General features: G+C 43.3%; 1 protein-coding gene across 6 annotated transcripts in view; it reads left to right on the top strand.

Annotated features, from left to right (window-relative positions):
* PIH1D1 (PIH1 domain containing 1) overlaps positions 1-20,228 on the top strand; it is a 69,952-nt gene extending 49,724 nt beyond the window's left edge. For 5 of the 6 annotated variants that reach the window (XM_069200823.1, XM_069200821.1, XM_069200819.1 and 2 more), the window contains exons 10-11: positions 8,590-8,733; positions 19,064-20,228. In XM_069200823.1, coding sequence (XP_069056924.1) covers positions 8,590-8,733; positions 19,064-19,099 — 180 coding nt within the window. In that variant the 3' untranslated portion in view covers positions 19,100-20,228. Of the gene's footprint in view, positions 1-1,257; positions 1,394-8,589; positions 8,734-19,063 lie in introns of those variants that run through there. The other variant, XM_069200824.1, reaches the window with a different exon arrangement.
* The last annotated feature ends 331 nt before the right edge of the window (positions 20,229-20,559 follow it).

The raw sequence follows: 20,559 nt of genomic DNA, 5'->3' as shown, positions 1-20,559 counted from the left end.
TATGCATTTTCTTAAAATAACATTTCATTAAGTTTTCACAAGATGATCATATCCAAATTACAATCATTGACCACGATTTAGCATCTGGCATGGCCTTACATGTGAATGAAACAGCATGTAACTATTCTATCAGTGATAAAGTTCTACGTATTGTGTGCTTCTTAACAAATTCCTGCATAGGGCACTAGCATTAGACTTACCTCTCCTCCGGTTATGCATTTTAAATCTATATTGATAGGCACTACTGAATGTCCTCTGTGGCCTCAAGGTACTTGAAAACAGCCACCCACGTGGTCGAAATTCAGACCAAAATTGAAACCTGAATCTAAGGCGGTCTGACTTTGATCAGATTTCCCAAAACAGAAGGTTGTATGCAAATGGTTTCCCTTCTTTCCTAGAATTGCTAAATCCACTGTCTAGCTCCTGTTAGTGACCTTGCAGGGACAGCTTCCTTTACCTTGTTAATTGAAAGAACTGGACCTTGTAAGTACAGTGCTTTATGAATTACATACATTAATTTAAACATAATCCTCTATCACTGGAACAAGTTATTGCATAGTAGCACTGTGGTAGGCTTGATGCTAGATTATGGAACTGGAATGTTGACTATGGGATGTCATCTGAAATGTTGGTTGGAGATTGGTTGGTGCTGAAACGGATAGTTTCTCCTGGTTGCTCTTGAGATATTTTGTTACCATTATTCTTACTGTGCTGAAAACATCCTATTGTGTGTGCATATCTCTGCAACAAACATCCAGGCTGCTGTATTCTATGGTTTCTTAAACTCCCAAAGATGATAATCTGGACACCTACATAAGTCTTGTTTGTGTAATCCAATCTGAAATAACCACTGGCATTGTATTTAAAGCAAAGAATAGGAAAAATGTTTCTTGATGGTCTTGGATGGTAGGAGCTATCTTAGATGACTTTCAAAATCTTTTGGGAGAGTGATAGTATTTTATCTGAATTAAACACCGCTTTCTTACTTCTGCCCTTTATTTTGGTGGCATATTCCTAAGCCTTTACTACAACAACATCAGGAGTGAGCAGCTCGGCACGAATCATCTCTTTCCAAAACACACAACTCTACACTAATATGTGACTAATATTGAGTGTATTTCTTTTTAAAATTTCTGAGAGTCATAAGTATCTTAATTTTTATATTTTTTTATTAATCTATGACGAGTAATTACTATCTGCCCCATACTGAATGTCTTTTCTCACTTATGACCTAGAGATATTCTTATTACATTACAGTTATTCTGAGCTGAAAAAAGCATTGGGGACACGAAAACCGGGAACCTCAAAACCTCTTATGTATAATGTCTCTGTATGGATGCCTGCAAAATGGCAAGAATTACTAAACTCATGTAGTGGCCAACAGTTTACCAGGACTTATAATCATGCGTTGGATTCCCAGCAGCTGCCCAGAATGATCAGTTGTTGTGTCTCAGATCAGGCCTTCCCAGTTTAACATCTAACTATCTCTATTCGATCATTTGGTATTCAACTTTAATGCTACGCAGATGACCCTTTCGTGACTGTATGCTAAAAAAATGTCATTGGATCTTGCTAAGCTATCTGAAATTGAACTGTGAAAAACTGAAATAGTGATTTTTGGGAATGTTGCAAACAAACAACTTTTGGTGGCCTACTTTTATTATTGATATACTTGCTTCTGTTGATCAGGATAGAATTCTGTGCATACCGTTCCAGTGCTTATTTGTGATTTAAGCTTTAGAAATCCATAATAAATTCATCATGTTTCCTGACCTTGTGTTCCTTGTGGTGTATATTTCATTTAATCTTTTGGAAGATGGTTAATCAGGCAATCTTAGCCACAAAACCGAAAATCTTCCTTGTTTACCTAAGTAAATGTTAATTTGGCTGCAACTGTTACAGGACATCGCCAGGAGAGCAGTTCTGATATTTCCTCAGGGAGAACACTTCTCCTCATCTCAACAGCCTTCATTGGCTCCCTATCAGTAGTGTTAATCAGCACAAGGGCATTTGTTCACAAGGGCATATTTGACCTTGGGGATTGTATCAAAAACCTCAGAGAGAGCTGAGGCAGTTGAAGGCCTACCCTGCAGCTGACAGGAGCTGTACCTGGATTGCTAACTCTGGAAAAAAAAGTTGTTTCAAATTCCTACCACTTCCTATTGCTTGTTTACTTTTGGGCTTGCAACACTACAAATTTGACAACGAGCTGTGGTGCAACTCCAGTTGAGCCAATGCTGTTTTCCTGTGCCTCCTTTATGCTCAAACTACTTTGAAATTCTACTTTAGAGCAGATGGGGTACTTTCGATGCCGATGTCATGAAGATACAATGGTAGCAAATGGAATCAAGTTTGCAAATCCAGGAGCAGGGCCTTAAGTAAATATACAGTCCAAAGTTATAAGTTTAACTACTGGACACCAAAAAATATAATTGAAAAAGTGGTGCCCTACAACAGTGGTTATAAACTTTTTGACTTGTATGAACCCACACTTAATAGTTATTGAAATCCAAGGACCTCACTGAATAATTATTGGAATCCAGGGACCCTCAACTGATTCATTAGCAGAAACCGGTAACCCCAGCCTAATCAATTTCAATGATTTGAACCACAGAATATACACACATGATGAAATATTGTATTTCATTCATAAAGAAATATTTTTAAAAATCACAATTCTATTTAAAATGGGAAGGTTGGAGCTTTTCTAAATTCAACTAAGGCAACTCTGTGGCCATACTATCTTCTGTTTGATGCACTAGCACTTTCTCAAAACTCAATCTGAGAATACCAACTTAATTTATAGTCTCCCATTTTAAATTCCTTCACATTTACAGAACCTTTTAAAATGTTCAATTTTTCAGTTTTGCTTCTTTATCAAAGTACACTTTATTAATCTGTCAATATTATTTAATTTTCTAAGCAGTCATGGACCCTGTGAGTAAGCTTTGAGGTCCCTCTCCCTGAGGTCCCCTGGACCACAGGTTAAGTACCGCTGTTCTACCATCTAGACATCTTGATACCCGTAGATATGATGAAAGTGACTGTGCAGTCATCCCTTGCATATCAACACAGCGATGAGAACACTCATACCAAGTCTTTGGCATTAATCAAAATACGAATGGGCAAAATATATGTAAACTTGATAACATGTTTCCTTATTCATTCGTTATTGATAATGGTATGTTTCAATCCGCAGTCATAAAGGCAGCCAACACGTGTGTTGTCCAAAGGACTTTGTTTTGGCTGTGAATAAAGATATGACTATTATACAATCAAAAATTCCATAAAATGAATACTATAATGTACCAAACATTAATGAAAAGGTGATTTAAAAGGCATACCAGGGCGCCCAAAAGAGAAATAATAATCTAATTTTGAAGATAGTATCCTATTGATGGGAAGGGTAGAACATCCTAGATATGTGAACAATTATTAGGGAGATATAGAGCCAAAAGAGTGCCCAATTACCAACAACCTTCTGCGTATACTAGCAGAGTAAAAATCAATACGGAATAGGATCAGTGATTTTGCTCATTGCTTACTGAAGAGTAAGAAGTGGCACAGAAAAGAATAAGAACATAGTGTTAAGGACTTATTTTGCAAAACAAATATATATATATATATATATATATATATATATATATATATATATATATATATATATATATATATATATATATATATAATGTTTGATGGCATGTGTAGCTGCAGATACACATGCTGTGCACATCCCGCCATCTGAAGATAAGGAACCATTTGATGATTGTTTTACCTCTGGGAAAATACAATACACCGTTTGTTTAGTAATTTATGCATGACAAAATTGCATGTGACCAATTATGATTAATTCAAAGGCATAAGAAAGACTGTGGATGAATGGAGATGTGGTTCTCAAGAATGTGATTGCCATTGTTCACAAGTTTGAATTATTCAGGATGTGCGAAAACTGTACTTGAGAATGCCAAGTGGCTGAAATAATTGGTAATATTTCTGGTAAAAAGTCTTTGGAGAAAAAAAAGAAGACTGAGGTTTTAGTATATAGGAAAAACATTAATGTTGATGTAAAATAATATAGATGTGTAGTAACGACCATATAGCACCTAGAAAGAAATGTCCCTCAGTATGCCAAAAATGTTCTAATTAAAAATCACAATTCTATTTAGAATGGGAAGGTTGGAGCTTTTAGGCAACTCTGTGGCCATACTATCTTCTGTTTGATGCACTAGCAGTTTCTCAAAACTCAATCTGAGAATACCAACTTAATTTATTAACACAGTTATTTAACACAGTGCGGCATTTTGCACGAGTTACAAGTCTTTTAAAAACAGCTGTGTTTTACATATTGGAGATGATGATGATGTACTAGGACTGAAGGCTTCTAAAAGCAAACCTGTTTGCGAAATGAAAATTGGGAGAGGAAAAACTCTACATACTGACAGACTCTAGGTTGCTTTATACAGGTAATATACAGTAGTAGATAAACATGTTTAGAAAGAGAAATATACTTTAAGTTATTAGAACCTCCAGATAATAAAGCAGATAGTTTTACAGGTGAACCAATTTGAGTGCTGGACTTTAGAAGAGTTGCCTTAGAGTTCAAGGAAATAAGGTTACCGGCAAGCTGTGTGCTGCTGAAAAAAGCCTGTAAGGATTGGTTGATCGAGAGTTCTTCTGCATAATTTTGACTCTAAATAGTCCAGATCAACTAGTGGTAGTGGCTAAGAGTGTTGAGATGGCTAGAAAGTTGCTTGAATAATATTCAAAAAAAGATTCTGGTAAAATTGTAAGATTACATATTTTCACACCTTATAATTAAAAACCTGATGCCAAATGAGTTGCCCATAAGGTTAAAATATACCCATCGTAGTCTGGGAAAAAGTTGAATCTGAATTGAAGACATTTTTGGATAAAGAAATTCCTGAACCAATGGATTCGACAGAATGGGTCTTCTCACTGGTTCTAGGGAGAAGTGCAAATGACTAAATAAGCTTATCTGTAGACCTGCTAACCAGGACCCCAGTAGTTTTGCTCTCTCCTCTAAATTGTACCTTTTTCTTCCCACAACTGACATACAGGTCCCCCCATGTAAGTCCCTAGTATATGATACCCAGAGCATTGGGGTTCCAGGGGATCCCTATGGGCTGCAGCAGTTATTCTGCCACCCATAGGGAGCCCATGCAAAGGGTTCTGCAGGCCTGCTGTTGCAGCCTACGTTAAACTGGTGCATGCACCCGTTTTCACTACAGGTCACTATAAGTCACCCCTGTGGTAGGCCTTCAGCCCAGAGGGCAGGGTGCAGGTACCTGTGTGTGAGGACATCCCTGCACTAGCAGAGGTCCCACAATCTCCAGATCCATTCTCCTGGACTTTGTGAGTGCAGGGATGCCATTTTACACGTTTACTGGGCATGTTTGGTATCAAACATGTTGGAATCGTACCCCAATACTGTTGCAAGTATTGGAAGTATGATTCCATGCACTCTGGGGGCTCCTTAGAGGACCCCCAGCATTGCTGCCACCAGTCTCACGTGGTTCTCTGGCAGCCCATCTGCTGCCACCCCTCAGACTGTTTTTTGCCCTCCTGCTGCTTGATCTGATCAAGCCCAGGAAGGCAAAACAAGGATTTCCTTTGGGAGAGGGAGGTAACACCCTCTACCTTTGGAAATCGGTGTGACTGGCTTGGGAGGGGTAGCCTCCCCGAGCCACTGGTTTGCTTTGAAGGGCACTTTTGGTGCCCTTTGTGCATAAACCAGCCCACACAGGTTCAGGGACCCCTCCTCCCCCCCAGCCCTGCTCTGGCACGAAACTGGACAATGGAAAGGGGAGTGACCACTTCCATGTCCATCACCACACCATGGGTGGTGCCCAGAGCTCCTCCACAGGGTCTCTGTGTTCTGCCATCTTGTTTCCAAGGTTGGTGGGGAACTCTGAGAGCATCTGAGTGGCCTGGCCAAGCAGGTGACATCAGCGCCCCCTCCTGATAGGTGATTACCTGGTTAGGTGACCAATCCCCCTTTCAGGGCTATTTAGGGTCTTGCTCTTGGGTGGGTCCTCAGATTCAGCTTGCAAGATTCCAACAGGACTCCTCTGCAACCTCTGCTTTGACTTCTGGCCTCCGGAACTGCGACTGGAACATCCAGGGCCCGAGAAGCTGCTTCCAAGAAGAAACGACTCTTCAGCAACATTGTTTCCAGGGCTTCTGCCAGCTTTGCAACATTTTCCTCGCCGTGCATCCTCAGAAGACTGCAACTCCTCTGCCTGTACAAGAAGGAGTCGTCGCCCTTGGAATGAAGGAGTCACTTCCCTGCAACCGCAGGCACCTACAACAAGCGACAATCGGCTGCATGGAACCCCTCTCCTGCTGAGCTGCATGGATCCTGCATCACGGGTGGTGGTCCGGAGTAGTCCTCTTGGTCCTCTTTGCCAGGTGCCCAACTTTGGTGAAGGTATGCCTTTACCTTCCCACACAGGACAGTACCCTCGTGCACCTCATATATTGCGGCTGCCAAGGCTTGTTTGCATCTCCTCCAAGGGATCTTCAGGCAACGTGTAGCTCCAGCCCCCAGCACTCCATCCTGCAACACACAGCCTCCTTTATGGTTCTCCTGCGGCGTGGGATCCTCTTTTGTAATGTTGCTTCTGCGACTCCTGTGTCGCCGTCCTGTGGGTGCTGCCTCTGTTCCTGTGGACTCTCTTTGACGCTGAGGGTCCCCTGTGTCTCCCCCCTCCTAGGTTGAGTCCTCCTGGACCTTTTTGGTCCCCAGCAGCACTTCTTTTCCACTAACGGTGAGTTTGCCTTTACCAAGGCTTGTTTGTGGGATTCCTGCACTGTCACTCGTCTGCAATCTTCCTTTCAGCGTGGGGCTTCATCTGCATTCACCAGGAACTCTCCTCTGGCTCCAGGGCTGCAGTGCTGACCTGTTCATCACCGTCAACTAACTCCTGCATCCACAGCTGGATGGGTAGTAGCTCCTACTCCTCCTGGACTCCACTGTGACTCTTAGACTTCGTCCCCTTTTCCAACAGGCCTTCTTTCTTCAAAAATCCACCGCTGGTTTTCTTGCAGTCTTCTTTGGGTGTCTTCTTTTTCTTCTTTTCCTCCTTTGGGTGGTTTGGGGAAAATCCAATGATTTACTCCTGCATTCCTGGTCGCTGAGGGGTACTGTGTTACTTACCTCTGTTGTTTTGTGGTACCTAGTTCGCATTCCATTTTTTTAGTATATGGTTTGTGCTCCCCCTATGGTCACTATTGGTTATTGCTATTTGCACTGTTTTCTAACCTTTTCTATGGCTATTTCTGAGTACTAGTGTATATTTTTGGTGTATTACTTGCCTCCTAAGGGTGGGTTACCTGTCTAGTATTTTGTGGTAATTTTTGTACAACTGAGTGTTTTCTTTCATGTGTGTAAGTGCTGTGTATTGCATGAGCTTTGCATGCCTCCTAGATAAGTCTTGGCTGCTCATCCACAGCTACCTCTAGAGAGCCTGACTTCTAGATACTGCCCACACTTCATTAGGAGGGGATACCTGGACCTGGTATGAGGTGTAAGTACCTTTTGTGCCCACCACACACCAGCCCAGCTTCCTACATACCAGAATACCAATGACAGGCTTCTTGCCATGGAAGATAGTGTTGCTACCTATGCATGGACATCTGTCTTCGAGTAGTGTCACAGTAATGTGTTGAGTTCACTTTAGAAGCACCATTCCAGCAATCCTATTCATTCCTCAGGAAGGACTCACTTCAGAGAGGTGTCTCCTAACTCCAGCTAGGCAAAACCCTTCTTCCAGCCAGTCAGTGGGTACATTCTTGACCAATGAGACCATGACAGCCATGTTGGTAATAGATGTTCCTTGGACCACCAGACATTATGCTAGGATGGTGCACCACAATCGCTGAGATCACACAAAAGATCAGTTGAGCCCTATGTATTCTATCTCTGATTGGTTTCAACCTTGGAATAATTGGTATATACTGTCAATCCTGTGGTAGGATAACTCTTCCGTCTGAAGAGGCACATTTCGGGGAAATCTTTGAGGCAAATTCTCTGCAGCACATGTAAGTATCTAAACACAATCTTCTTGGTGTTGAAGTCCTTCTACCAATGCTGAGACCCATGGAGGTGATGGTTCAAACTGGTGTTTTCTACATTAGAAAAAAGGTGGGTACTGAGAGTGCTGTGAATGATGTTTCCTTGTGTATGGGTAACAGCACTCAAAACTATGTAGTTAAAACAAATACCAAATCACTTTCCAGTCCAACTACTAATTTTCGGGCAAAAACACAAGTTGAGAGTCACCTTTCCTCCTTAGTCCTCATTTGTGGCATTTACATTTGAGTGTGAGGCAAATGAACACATGTAGTGACTTCCTCCTGGCCAGCTTCTTAAAAACACCCTTTAAAGCCTTTTTATTCACCTTCAGTAGGCTGAAACTTTAACAGAATTTTTTTGTAAATACTGAGCTTGTCCTTCAGTGCTAAAGCAGTGTCTGTTTACTGTTCTTGTGCCTGAGCTGTATGAGGAAGGTTTTAGAATGCTAACTCTTTTCCAGTACAGTACACACAAGTTACAGTTTATCATTCCAGCCTTCAGTCAAATCTTTGGTGCTGGACCTGGGTGAGGACCGGATCGTATTGTGGGGACGCCCTGACCTTTATCACCTCGATGTTTTCATTCCATATAACATTGTACAGGAGGAGAGTGGAGCCCAATTCAACAAGAGCACCAAGGTAAGCCACAAAGCCACTTAATGCATTTCCATCATAATGCAAGTACTGTTATTTCACAGCCTTTTCAGTTGTACCAATGGAGGCATATACATGCATACATATGAAGTGAAGAAGACACTTTTGTGTTTACTTCGTTGGTAAGAGATTGAGGTATTTCAAAAGTCTGCGAATCAAAAAAGGCATGTAACTCCTTTTTCTTGCACTTATCTTCCTGTTGACTTTTTTCCCCAGGCTATGTCCACAATGTTCTAGGTTTGAGAAGATGATAAAGGCCTTATTTGAGCACTTGCGTTCAAACTTTCCACATCTGAAAAAAGATGCAAATCGAGCCTAAACTGGGCTTGGTCTGAAGGGTCCTTTGTGTATGTACTTATTGGAACCTTAAAGCAGTCTCGGTTCCAGAATTGCATTGCTCTTGATCATCCTGTTCTTCAGAAAAATTGGTCTTTGTTCTTTCTCTGTGCAGACATTTTAATTCTGGAACACTCTTCCAGCACAAACTGGGATAATCCACAATCATTCATATTGCGGAATGCAATAAAGTACTGGCGGAACCCTAAAACATGATCTCTAGACTCAGGGTGCAAAATGTGGTGGTAGGTGTACACACATTGACCTGCCTGTCTCTCACTTTCACATCAATTTTGTGCATAATCACTGCCACAAGTTAGCTTCGACACAACTCGAATAGTGGAATGCAGACTCTTTTCTGAGATCTAGTTTTGGCCTGTGTTGGGTTCTTATCTTCAAACTGTTATTGTCTGAGCTACAGCTTTATCTTCCCAAGTTCACACTTAAAACTTATCAGGGCAGATGATTAAACCCTTCTGGTAATGGTGATAATCAGAAAAACTGCTGGGCTAACTCTGGGCTGGGGGCTGAAAAAATGCAGGTAATTCACCAGCCCAGATTTCGTAGGTTTTTGGTCTTGCCTACCAGGCAGCGCAATCTGTCTGGCTGCAAATGACCTATTATAAACATACCATGGGCTTCGAGCCCTCTCATTGCATACCATTGATTGGCCTTATTGTCAATCTCATTTGCGTGTGTGCTTTGTCAATGGCTTGCATACCTCTTCACTTATTTGTGTCTTCCCTGTAACACAACCTCTTTGCAGTCCATTAGATTGGCTGACTTGCATCCATCTACTGCTCACACTTTTTTTTTTTTTTTTTTTAGCTCTCTCCCTCGTGATCTCTATACTCACACACCCCCACACTGTTTTCCTCTTTTAGGCCATGGCAAGCATTTCCCTTTACATTTAGATACTAACTTATTCTTTTTTAAGTTTCCTGAGTGAAATGTATTTGAAAAATAAATCATGCTATTTAGATTGAAGACCTTGAATTAAATGTAGGGTTTTGAGATGCTATCGGATATTTGCTTATCCTTCAGTATTTTGAAATGTTTTGTTTTTTAGTTCTTTTTGTTTACATTACACTTTATGGATAAGCGTTGGCAAAGCCAACAGTTTGGCACTCACATTCTGAAGACAAGACCTATTGGCTTTGTCAGTGCTTCTTAAAATGTGTTTGGCATTACAGATATGTTTAAAATGGTCTCAGAGATATGTTGGCTACTTTACATATTTTCACTGACAACAGAAATCCGTGCTACGCATCCTCCTTGGGATTGTTATCTTCAGCCTGCCAGTTCAACCCAGCAATACTGCATGTTTCGAGGTTACTCCCAAGGTCTGGTTTACCACCAAACGCAGCCACCTCTGCCTGTTCAGCAACCTGGTCTGCCCTCTTGTGGCTGTAGTGGGACACTGTACTGCAAAGGACATGGCCACCAGCAAGGTCAGTCCTCTTTCTTCACTGCACCTGCCTCAACTGCCACCAAGCCTCTTTGATTCCTCCTGTGATGGTCATCTGCAGCCAATAGATCGCAGAATAATGTTTTTGTCTGCCCTGGTAGAGTGCAGTTAACTCAGACCAGTGGGTAATGCAGGTTGTTCATTGTGGTTGTGCTGCTGTTCCTTCTCTGTCATACTCCCCTCCTATATTTACTTAGACTTCGGCAGAATGTGCCTCCTCCCTTGCAAAAGATGTACAGTTATTGCTGGCTAAAAGAGCACTAGAGAAGATCCCGCCCCCCAGGGAAAGAGGGACAGAGGGTGCTATTTCTTCTTGGTGATCATTTTGGGCATTTGGTTCCTCAATACTTCCTTTGGTAGGACAAATTCAAGATGTTAACCCTGGCCAAGGTCTTTTCTGCCCTAGATCTAGGGATTGGAGGGTGTGCTTGGACTTGCAGGACACATACTTTTATGTACTGCTGTCCCAACAAAATTTCCTCCTCATTGCTGTGGGATTGGAACACATTTGATAAATTGAAGAACCATCTTTTAGCTTGCAGGTCCTGTGTGTAATCTGGGATATTCATGATGGGGTGATTTCCATAGCTCAGTGGACCACTTCGGCGTGCAGCCCCGAGGATCTTGTCCCAACTCCTGTAATAACAGTTATACGGTCTTTATCTGGCACCTGATTTGGGTGAAGCCCCAGGTACATTGTGTGCCCTTCAAGCAAAAAATGGATGGCAATATCTTATGACTGAACCACAGTTCTGATAAAATCCTTGGTAATTGCTCAGGCTCTTTCCCTTCGCATTTTTTCAGAAACCTCACCACACATATGTTGTGTCTAAACCACTCTTCCACATTATCTGCTCTGGCGTACAAGCATTGGGTAGTGTCTTGGAAGTGGCAAACCTTTTTTTCAGGACTTTGAGAGAATCCAAGTGACCCTCCAGGGTGTGTTTGGATGCATTTATACTAGCCAACGTTTTCTTAAGCTCTGTGCATATGACATTTCTGTCCATTGACACTGTATTGATTTCATGCCTGCAGGGCTGCAGGTTTTTCTACCCTTTGTCATTGACCATGACTCCCAGTCCTTCAAGCAGATAGGACCCCCTTCCAGCCAGTAATAATATGGGCTCCCTGGGTGGCTGACCCAGGTATTGCCCCTTGGTGATCTCCTGGGGAGGGCTCAATAGTCAGCCTTTGATTTCCCATGCGCTTGGCTCTCGGAGTTGGGCTCTTACCTTCATACAAAAATTCAACTAGGCCAGTATCAGTGTTATAGTTTACAGTGTTATAGTTTACAGGTCAAGGCAGTCCTCAATGTGCAACACTGAAAAAGGGGGGTACACCTTGACCCCCATCTCTCGCCAATATTGCTAAACATTTCTCTTTTGTGCAGCCCCCCAGATTAGCATTGATTGGGGGGACCCTCACAGTGGTGTGCTTGTTTCTTCTGTCCCTACCCATCCCTCAACAGCTTTGGATGGTGCACTTCACCTGCATTCACAAGGAGCACTTTCCTCCCTAATGCGTGTCCCGGGCACTTACCGTCTCACCACCATCTGAGACGAGGTTGCCAGGCTACTAATCCTTCTAGTTCTGTTGTGATGCAGCTGCATTCACTGTACCCTTAGAGTGCATTAGTGCGACCCTGATGTTGTCTTCTTTGGCCCAGGCGGCTTCAGCATGAGGTTACCACCACCTCATCCCTATGTTTGCCACCCTGCCCTTCCGATCATCTCCCCCGTCAGCAGCTGAGTACATAAGATAACTAGTATCTATTTTTCTAAACATGTGTGGTGTATTTTTGTGGTGTTTTCACTGTGTTACTGTATGAGTTATTGCACAAATACTTTACACATTGCATTCTAAGTTAAGTCTGCCTGGTCTGTGCCAAGCTACCAGACGGTAAGCACAGAATAATTTGTGTTGTGTTGTGGCTTAACTAGGATTGTGGTCCCTACTTGGACAGGTTGCATACCTCTGCCAACTAAGACCCAATTTCTAACAGGGAAGCAGACAACTTCAGATTCCTGCCCGAAAATGCCTTCCTCGGCTAGAGTTCCCCATTCAAGGCGCCATCTTAGCATAGCCTTGAAGCCATGTCCCCTCAATGGAATTCTTTATCAGTGTTCCAAAATCCCACCTTCAGCCATTGCAGAGGATTTCCTTTACAGTGGCTACCCTGGATGCAGTGGAAAACAGTGCCTTTCCACCCACAAAGCGAGTCTTGGACATTTGAGATGTGGTCTCAATGTTTCAAGCTTGTTCTTGTGTTCTGGTGAGGATGGCCCTGAGGCTTTGTGGTCTCTCATTATGCAAATGCCTTATGCCCGGTGGCATGTGACCTCTGCAATAGAAACTCTGTCTACGATGGTCCCAGCATTGAACATGTCTCTTGGATACCATCCATGCCTCTGAAGAGATTGCCCAGAACCTTAACTGATGGCTGAAGCCGAACATGACTTGCAGTAGGCAGTTCTGTTTGCCCCTTCTAGATCTGACCATGGTGACAAATGTATCATTTATGGGTTGGGGGAGTGTCGCCTGGATGAAGTAGAGATCAGGGGCCTCTGGTCTCTGTTGAACAGAGGCACTATATTAGTGTCCTGGAGTTGAGTGCCATCAGGTTGGCTTTGAAGGCCCTCCTGCTGTCCATGAAAGGCAAACCTGCCCTGGTCCAAATAGGGCACAACTCACAAGTGGTACTGCAAAAACCAAGGTGGCGTGGGGTCACAGCTACTGTGTCATGAGGCACTGAGACTTTGGCAGTAGGAGGGTTTTCGAGGAATATCACTCAGCAATCACCTTGTAGGGTCCATCTATGCCAGAGCAGACAAGTCCTGTCAGTGTCACCCAGTGGTGCATGCCTTGGTTACATTTTTTTTCACCACCTCAGAGAAAATTAAGTGTAGCACCTTTTGCACACTGGAGTTCCTGCCTCGAGATTCCTTCAGAAACCTAATCCACCTTCATAGGGACTTTGGTCTTCTGTATATTTTATCCCCAATCGGCTTGACCACAAGTAGCATATAGATCTGGAGGTACATCAAGGCATAAGTCACCCAGTGGTATGTGTCTTTGGGGGGGCGGGAGGAGGGGGTTCTGCTTTGGTATTGGTTCAGAAGGTGAGGAATCTGCAGTTAGAAGTATCCATCAGAAGAATATGCAGGTGCCAAATGTCAGTATCTTGTACATCTGATAAATCTGGGGTTTGATGTTTAGATAAGGTGGTGACAAATGACACAATTTGTATTGCCCTTTGTTTACTAGTGTGAAAGAATGCTGACCTTCCAGCTCTGGACATTAAAAATTATTAGTGAACATGGTATATTGAAGCTCTAGAATGGTAACGCACAGTTCTGTGCACCTGAATATATATATAATTTATTGACAAGTCTAAGATTTTTTCAATTCTGTGTAATTTGTCAAGTTCTACAACTCGAAGTTTCTCAAAAGATGCATTTGATCTTAATATGCCTTTGGTCTAAATAATTATTCCTGGTAATATTTTTAAGAGTACTTTGGTTTAAAAACTACTCATTCACACGTATCTTTCTCTTTTGCAGTCTTTGTAGTTTTATTATGTAATTGGACAGGATGGTCTTTAGTGATTGATGAAAGAAATATGCTATGTAAAATTAAGACAAGATCAATACGTCTATTAGCTTGTATGTTTCTATCGCTATCTTTTTGTTGGATGCTATAGAAATATATTCTGAATGAGATTTTACCCTAAAAAACAAAATACAAGAGGCGACTGGCAAAACCGGAAATGGTTTGTTTAATTAAACATTACATCTGGGAGAGCAGTTACAGAACTGAGGTCTGAGGGCTCTCTCGTAGCACATCGGTTTGATGTGGGTTTTATACATTCTTCTGATGCAATAAAGTAATAAAAAGTGAACATTCGTCAGAGTCATAGATACAATCCTAGATAGGGAAAGCAGATGGGCCTTGACCTGACATGGACACACTGTGGGCCAGCAAGTACGTGTCAATATGTCGGACCGAGGTGTGCGTGGTCACTGCCTGTGCTGTGTCCTGATTGGCTAAGTGCACCTATGTGTAGCATCTGACTTTATAGTGACGTAACTATGTGTAGCATCTGACTTCATGGTGTTTACGAAACGCATGCATTCCTCCAGCCATATGTGCTTTATTGGGGCTACTCTCCTGGGACCCCTCAAGTTTTACTGCCTATAAGTGGGATCTGTTCCAAGTTTTCATGTTTGTATGTTTGGCTATCTGTTACCAAACCCGTGACCTGTCAGTCATTAACCTTCAGGCGTGAGTCGCAAAGCCTGCTTGACCATGTATCTACTTGGGTTTGATGGAGAGTTCACGATGGGGGAGTCTAGCAGCAGGGACTTCGCTGGTGCATGAAAAAGTATTGCTAGTGTGTAAGAATGTCTTGTCATGTGCATTGTTATCAGTGAATCAAATATTAACAAGGGTGTCAAATTATAAAATGTCAGGTTTTGGCCTTAACACCTTCTGTGCCCAGGACATAATGGTTACGTCCTGAGGCACAGTGCTCGTGTGCCCAGGACATAACCATTACGTCCTGCGCACAGAGCCCAGAGGGAGCGCTAGCGCTCCATCTGTGGGGTTCTCCCCCCCCAAAGCAGGGATGGAAGGGGAAGACCTTAGGCAAGGGTCGTTCCCCTGGGGGGCAAATTTATTTTAGGCCATCATCTTATTTTAATTAGGCCGATCTGCCCCCAAGGGGGGCAGAAACCACTAGGTACCGGGGATTTTTGTTGTTGTTGTTTTACAGATGGGGAGCGACCCCTTAGGCAAAGGTTGCTCCCATGGAGGGGCAAATTGTATCATTTTCGTCCGATTTTAGGTAAATCTGCCCCCAAAGGGGGCAGTAACCACTAGGCACCGGGGATCTTTTTTATTTGGCCTAGGCAAGGGTCGCTCCCCGGGGGTTTAGGGGGGCGGGGTGCAAATTTATTTTAGGGCATTTCTGCCCCTCCTGGGGGCAGATCGGCCTATTGTTATTAGGCCGATCTGCCCCCGGGGAGGGGGGCAGAAACCTCTAGGCGCCAGGGCAAATTATTTTTTGTGGGGTTTTTTTTGTTTGTTTTTTTAGAGATGAGGAGCGACCCATTAGGCAAGGGTTGCTCCCCTGGGGGGCAAATTTTATTTAGACCATTTCTGCCCCCGGACGATTTTAGGTCAATCTGCCCCTAAGGGGGGCAGAAACAACCAGGCACCGGGGATATATTTTTTTTCGCGCCAATGTCACGCAGGGGGAGCTACCCCGTACGCAAGGGTCGCTTCCCGGTGGGGTTGGGGGGAAAATTTATTTTAGGCCATTTCTGCCCCCCCTGGGGCCGGCTGAGCTAGAGGCCAAAATCCACAGGTAGGCACTTTGCAAAAAACACCTCTGTTTTCTGTGAAAAAATGTGATGTGTCCACGTTGTGTTTTGGGCCATTTCCTTTCGTGGGCGCTAGGCCTACCCTCACAAGTGAGGTACCATTTTTATTGGGAGACTTGGGGGAATGCTGGGTGGAAGGAAATTTGTGGCTCCTCTCAGATTCCAGAACTTTCTGTCACCGAAATGAGAGGAAAAAGTGTTTTTTTTTGTCAAATTTTGAGGTTTGCAAAGGATTCTGGGTAACAGAACCTGGTCAGAGCCCCACAAGTCACCCCATCTTGGATTCCCCTAGGTGTCTAGTTTTAAAAAATGCGCTGGTTTGCTAGGTTTCCCCAGGTGCCGACTGAGCTAGAGGCCAAAATCCACAGGTAGGCACTTTACAAAAAACACCTCTGTTTTCTGTGAAAAAATGTGATGTGTCCACGTTGTGTTTTGAGCCATTTCCTTTTGTTGGCGCTAGGCCTACCCACACAAGTGAGGTACCATTTTTATCGGGAGAATTGGGGGAACGCAGAATAGCAAAACAAGTGTTATTGCCCCTTGTCTTTCTCTACATTTTTTCCTTCCAAATGTAAGGCAGTGTGTAAAAAAGACATCTATTTGAGAAATGCCCTGTAATTCACATGCTAGTATGGGCACCCCGGAATTCAGAGATGTGCAAATAACCACTGCTTCTCAACACCTTATCTTGTGGCCATTTTGGAAATACAAAGGTTTTCTTGATACCTATTTTTCACTTTTTATATTTCAGCAAATTAATTGCTGTATACCCGGTATAGAATAAAAACCCATTGCAAGGTGCAGCTCATTTATTGGCTCTGGGTACCTAGAGTTCTTGATGAACCTACAAGCCCTATATATCCCCACAACCAGAAGAGTCCAGCTGACGTAACGGTATATTGCTTTCAAAAATCTGACATCGCAGGGAAAAGTTAAAGAGTAAAACGTGGAGAAAAATGGCTGTTTTTTTCAACTCAATTTCAATCTTTTTTTATTTCAGCTGTTATTTTCTGTAGGAAACACTTGTAGGATCTACACAAATGACCCCTTGCTGAATTCAGAATTTTGTCTACTTTTTAGAAATGTTTAGCTTTCTGGGATCCAGCATTGGTTTCTCACCCATTTTGGTCACTAACTGGAAGGAGGCTGAAAGCACAAAAAATAGAAAAAATGGGATATGTCCCAGTAAAATGTCAAAATTGTATTGAAAAATTGGGCTTTCCAATTCAAGTCTGCCTGTTCCTGAAAGCTGGGAAGATGGTGATCTTGCCACCGCAAACCCTTTGTTGGTGCCATTTTCAGGGAAAAAACCACGAGCTGCCTTCTGCAGCACTTTTTTCCCATTTAAAAAAAAAAAAAAAAACGTTTCACTGTATTTTGGCTAATTTCTTGGTCTCCTTCAGGGGAACCAACAAACTCTGGGTACCTCTAGAATCCCTAGGATGTTGGAAAAAAAAGGACGCAAATTTGGCTTGGGTAGCTTATGTGAACAAAAAGTTATGAGGGCCTAAGCGCGAACTGCCCCAAATAGCCAAAAAAAGGCTCGGCACAGGAGGGGGAAAAGGCCTGGCAGCGAAGGGGTTAATAGAATTGTTGTCTTGTGCTGCCACTGATTTTCAATTCCTTCAGACTCCCTTAGCCTCCCTTTCCATTCTATCCCTGAGAATGCCTCCACTTCCCCACTTTCATTTCTCTGGAGTCTGCCAGTGCTTTATTTCTCATCCTCAGGCGGACAATGCTTTATGCACATCAGGCTGCCGGTGCCCGATGCTCGCTCTGGCTACCTATGATTCTCTGTCCTCAAGGCTTCCATTGTTTATGTACTCTGTACCTCACCACCAATGCCTCAGTTACAACTTGTGGCTGTTTGTGCACTATATGTGCTTCTCTGGCTGCATGTGGTAGTCCAGAGATCTCACCATGGCAAAGCAACATTGTAAACTCATGTAATGCATATGTTGTACATTTTGGGACCCAGAAGGGACCCAGACGCATATGCTACCTACTTCAAGACAATTAAGGTATATAAAAAGCTGAATATGGAGGGCTTTTGCCTCTTCCCGCATTCGTCCATCTGGTAACGCTTCATGTGAGATTTTGTGTTGTGAAAACTATCCTTGTACCCACTAGGACTGTCTCTGCTGTCGAACTTTTTCAGGAACTCTGTTGTCACTTTGATATCCCCCTCAACCACACTCCCTCAAGCCGCTCATTTTCATTTAAGCTGCTCAAGGTTGGAATGGTCTTCATTTCTTAGAACTTCTGAGTCTTCTAGTGTGCGTATCGGGGAGCTGCATGCGCTTTTATTTTTTTATTCATTTTGTGTTCGTTGTTCTCTTCTCCTTTTAGACTACCCGTGCTTCTTTCCCACTCTGTGCTGCCGGCGCTTCACTGCCCACCCAGGGTGCCAGTGTCCTTTGCCCCTTCTTTAACCTCTTATGCTGCAGAAACTGCGTCAATGGATGCTGCTTCTGCAGTCGAAAGCTAAAATGGCTGCCTCCCAGCGTCCCTCCTCCCCCTGTGGTAAGAATGTTGATGCGTGCGGCTGCACTCAGGAGTGTCCAAGCATCTGTGTTTGAAGGCGGCATAGACACATCTGCATCCTGTGTGCACATACGTACACAAGTGCAAAATTGAGAATACGTGGAAAACGAGAGAGAAATGCAGGGTTTGCAGCTTCAGCATGTTTTTTTTACATATAACATGCAGTATTAACAACAGTTGGGCAGTTTTCTAAAAGGTCACGTTTTGACAAAAACAGTTTACCCAAAAGCCATTAAGTGACAATTCAACACAAGACCAGTTTTATCACGGGGAAGGGATGTGTCTGTGGAGTACCACACGTGTCACCCTTCAAATGTTTAAAGTGATAGCATCGTTTGGAGCCTTCATTATCCCGCCTGCAGCTCATGAGTCCAATCTTGCTGTGGAGGCGGGAGAGGTCGGACTATTTGTTTTGTATTCGTCATGAGGGTGATTTATACTCACTTGTTGCTTTGGCAGCCAGACCGTGTAAGTGGCCTCTCTTGTCTGGACATGTAATTGGACGTTTCTCACGGCTGTAACTCTCGGATGGGGGTGTGGGGTGAGTGGCAGTGTTTGTAACTGGTCTTTTCTAATGTTATTACAGGTGCTGACCATTACCATGCCGGTGCAGCCAGCATAGTGGGAAGCCTCCCCTACTCGTGCCTGCCGAGGCTCCACCCCCCTGAACTGTGAGCCAATGGATTCTTCAGAGCAGCCATGGGCCTTCCTGCGGCGCCAAACTCAGTCTGTGGCAGCCAACCACTCGGAGGTGAAGAAAGCTGGTACCTGATGCCCTGCAGTATTTATCATCCCGTGCATCCTTTGAGATTGGCATGCTGCATCCATGCTCTGGAGCATGAGCACACTCGCTGTGCCCTTGCTTCACTTGTTATTAAATTGCAAACCTGCTTTGAAGGACACTTCATTTTTCCAGCTTCTGCTTTTAACATGTTTTCCTGACGAGTGGTTCTAGGGCATGTGCATCATTCCCCCGGCCACAGCGAGCCTAGTTATCGCCTGACCGAATTACTGTCCTCACAGTGTATAAATGACATTCATTGAACTGTGGTGCTATAGTAAAAATGTTTAGACCTTAATTACCAAGAAGGATGAGGTAGGAAACAGGAAATGTTGGTGTTGCAAAGAATAGCCTAGAGACTTGCTGCATGCATCCCCGCCCTTAAGAGTCTATATGAACAATATAAACCACTGCGTCTATAAGGATTGTCGAACGTGGGCCGAGAAGGGGCAGAACCAAGTCAGACTTTTTTGACTATGCAAATGATTTCAGTTTAGGTTATTTGTACATAAATTTACTTATGTGAATATGCTGAAAAAAACAAGCATGAATTGAGTCTCTTCCTCCTTCGTTAGGCACTCATGGCTGAAATTCATTGTCGCAGGTGAGGCAGGGTGTGAATATAAATCCTGTGGTATTGTGCATTTATATGCTGCACAGATTGCTGGTGTCACCTGTGCAGTCTTTACAGCCCCTAGCTGTCATTCATGCAGAGCCTACACAGACATCTGGGTGATAATGTAAAGCAGCACGGGTCTGGATTTAACCAGTCCTCTAATGCAATATCTGCACTCTGAAATAATCCAAGAGTTTAAGTTTTTTTTCCAGTGGCTCTACGTTTGTTGGAGTACCCCGTGTTTGTAACTGCAGATCTTCAGATTGCATACTGAGAAAACCTGTTCACATTTAAACTTTAAAAGTAATAACAAGAACACAATGTTTGCCTAATAAATATTTTTTTATTTAAAAATGGCTGTGCAATCATAAACAACAAATCTGGAATCCTGCATGGAAGCGGTTTGTTGCTGCTGGAGAAGGTGAATGTTTCAGGGCAAGAATACTCTTGAACCAAAGACTGCCCCGTAAGCACCTTATAAGAGGGGGGAATGGTGGGGGGCGGGGCAATACTCTTGAAAACAAGACAAGGAAAGATTGGGAGGCAGGGCAGTGCAAGACCGAACGACCCGTTCAATCTTCTACTTTCAGAACAGATATTCAGAGAGTGCATTGCAGGACAAGACAAACCAGGGTAACATTACTCTAGAAAGAGAAACATAGTCTAAAAGATGGAGAATGATCTT

The sequence above is a fragment of the Pleurodeles waltl genome, chromosome 7, assembly GCF_031143425.1.
Source record: "Pleurodeles waltl isolate 20211129_DDA chromosome 7, aPleWal1.hap1.20221129, whole genome shotgun sequence".
Classification (NCBI taxonomy): domain Eukaryota; kingdom Metazoa; phylum Chordata; class Amphibia; order Caudata; family Salamandridae; genus Pleurodeles; species Pleurodeles waltl.
The sequence above is the reverse complement of the archived record's forward strand: the minus strand, read 5'-3'. Positions and strand labels throughout refer to the sequence as shown.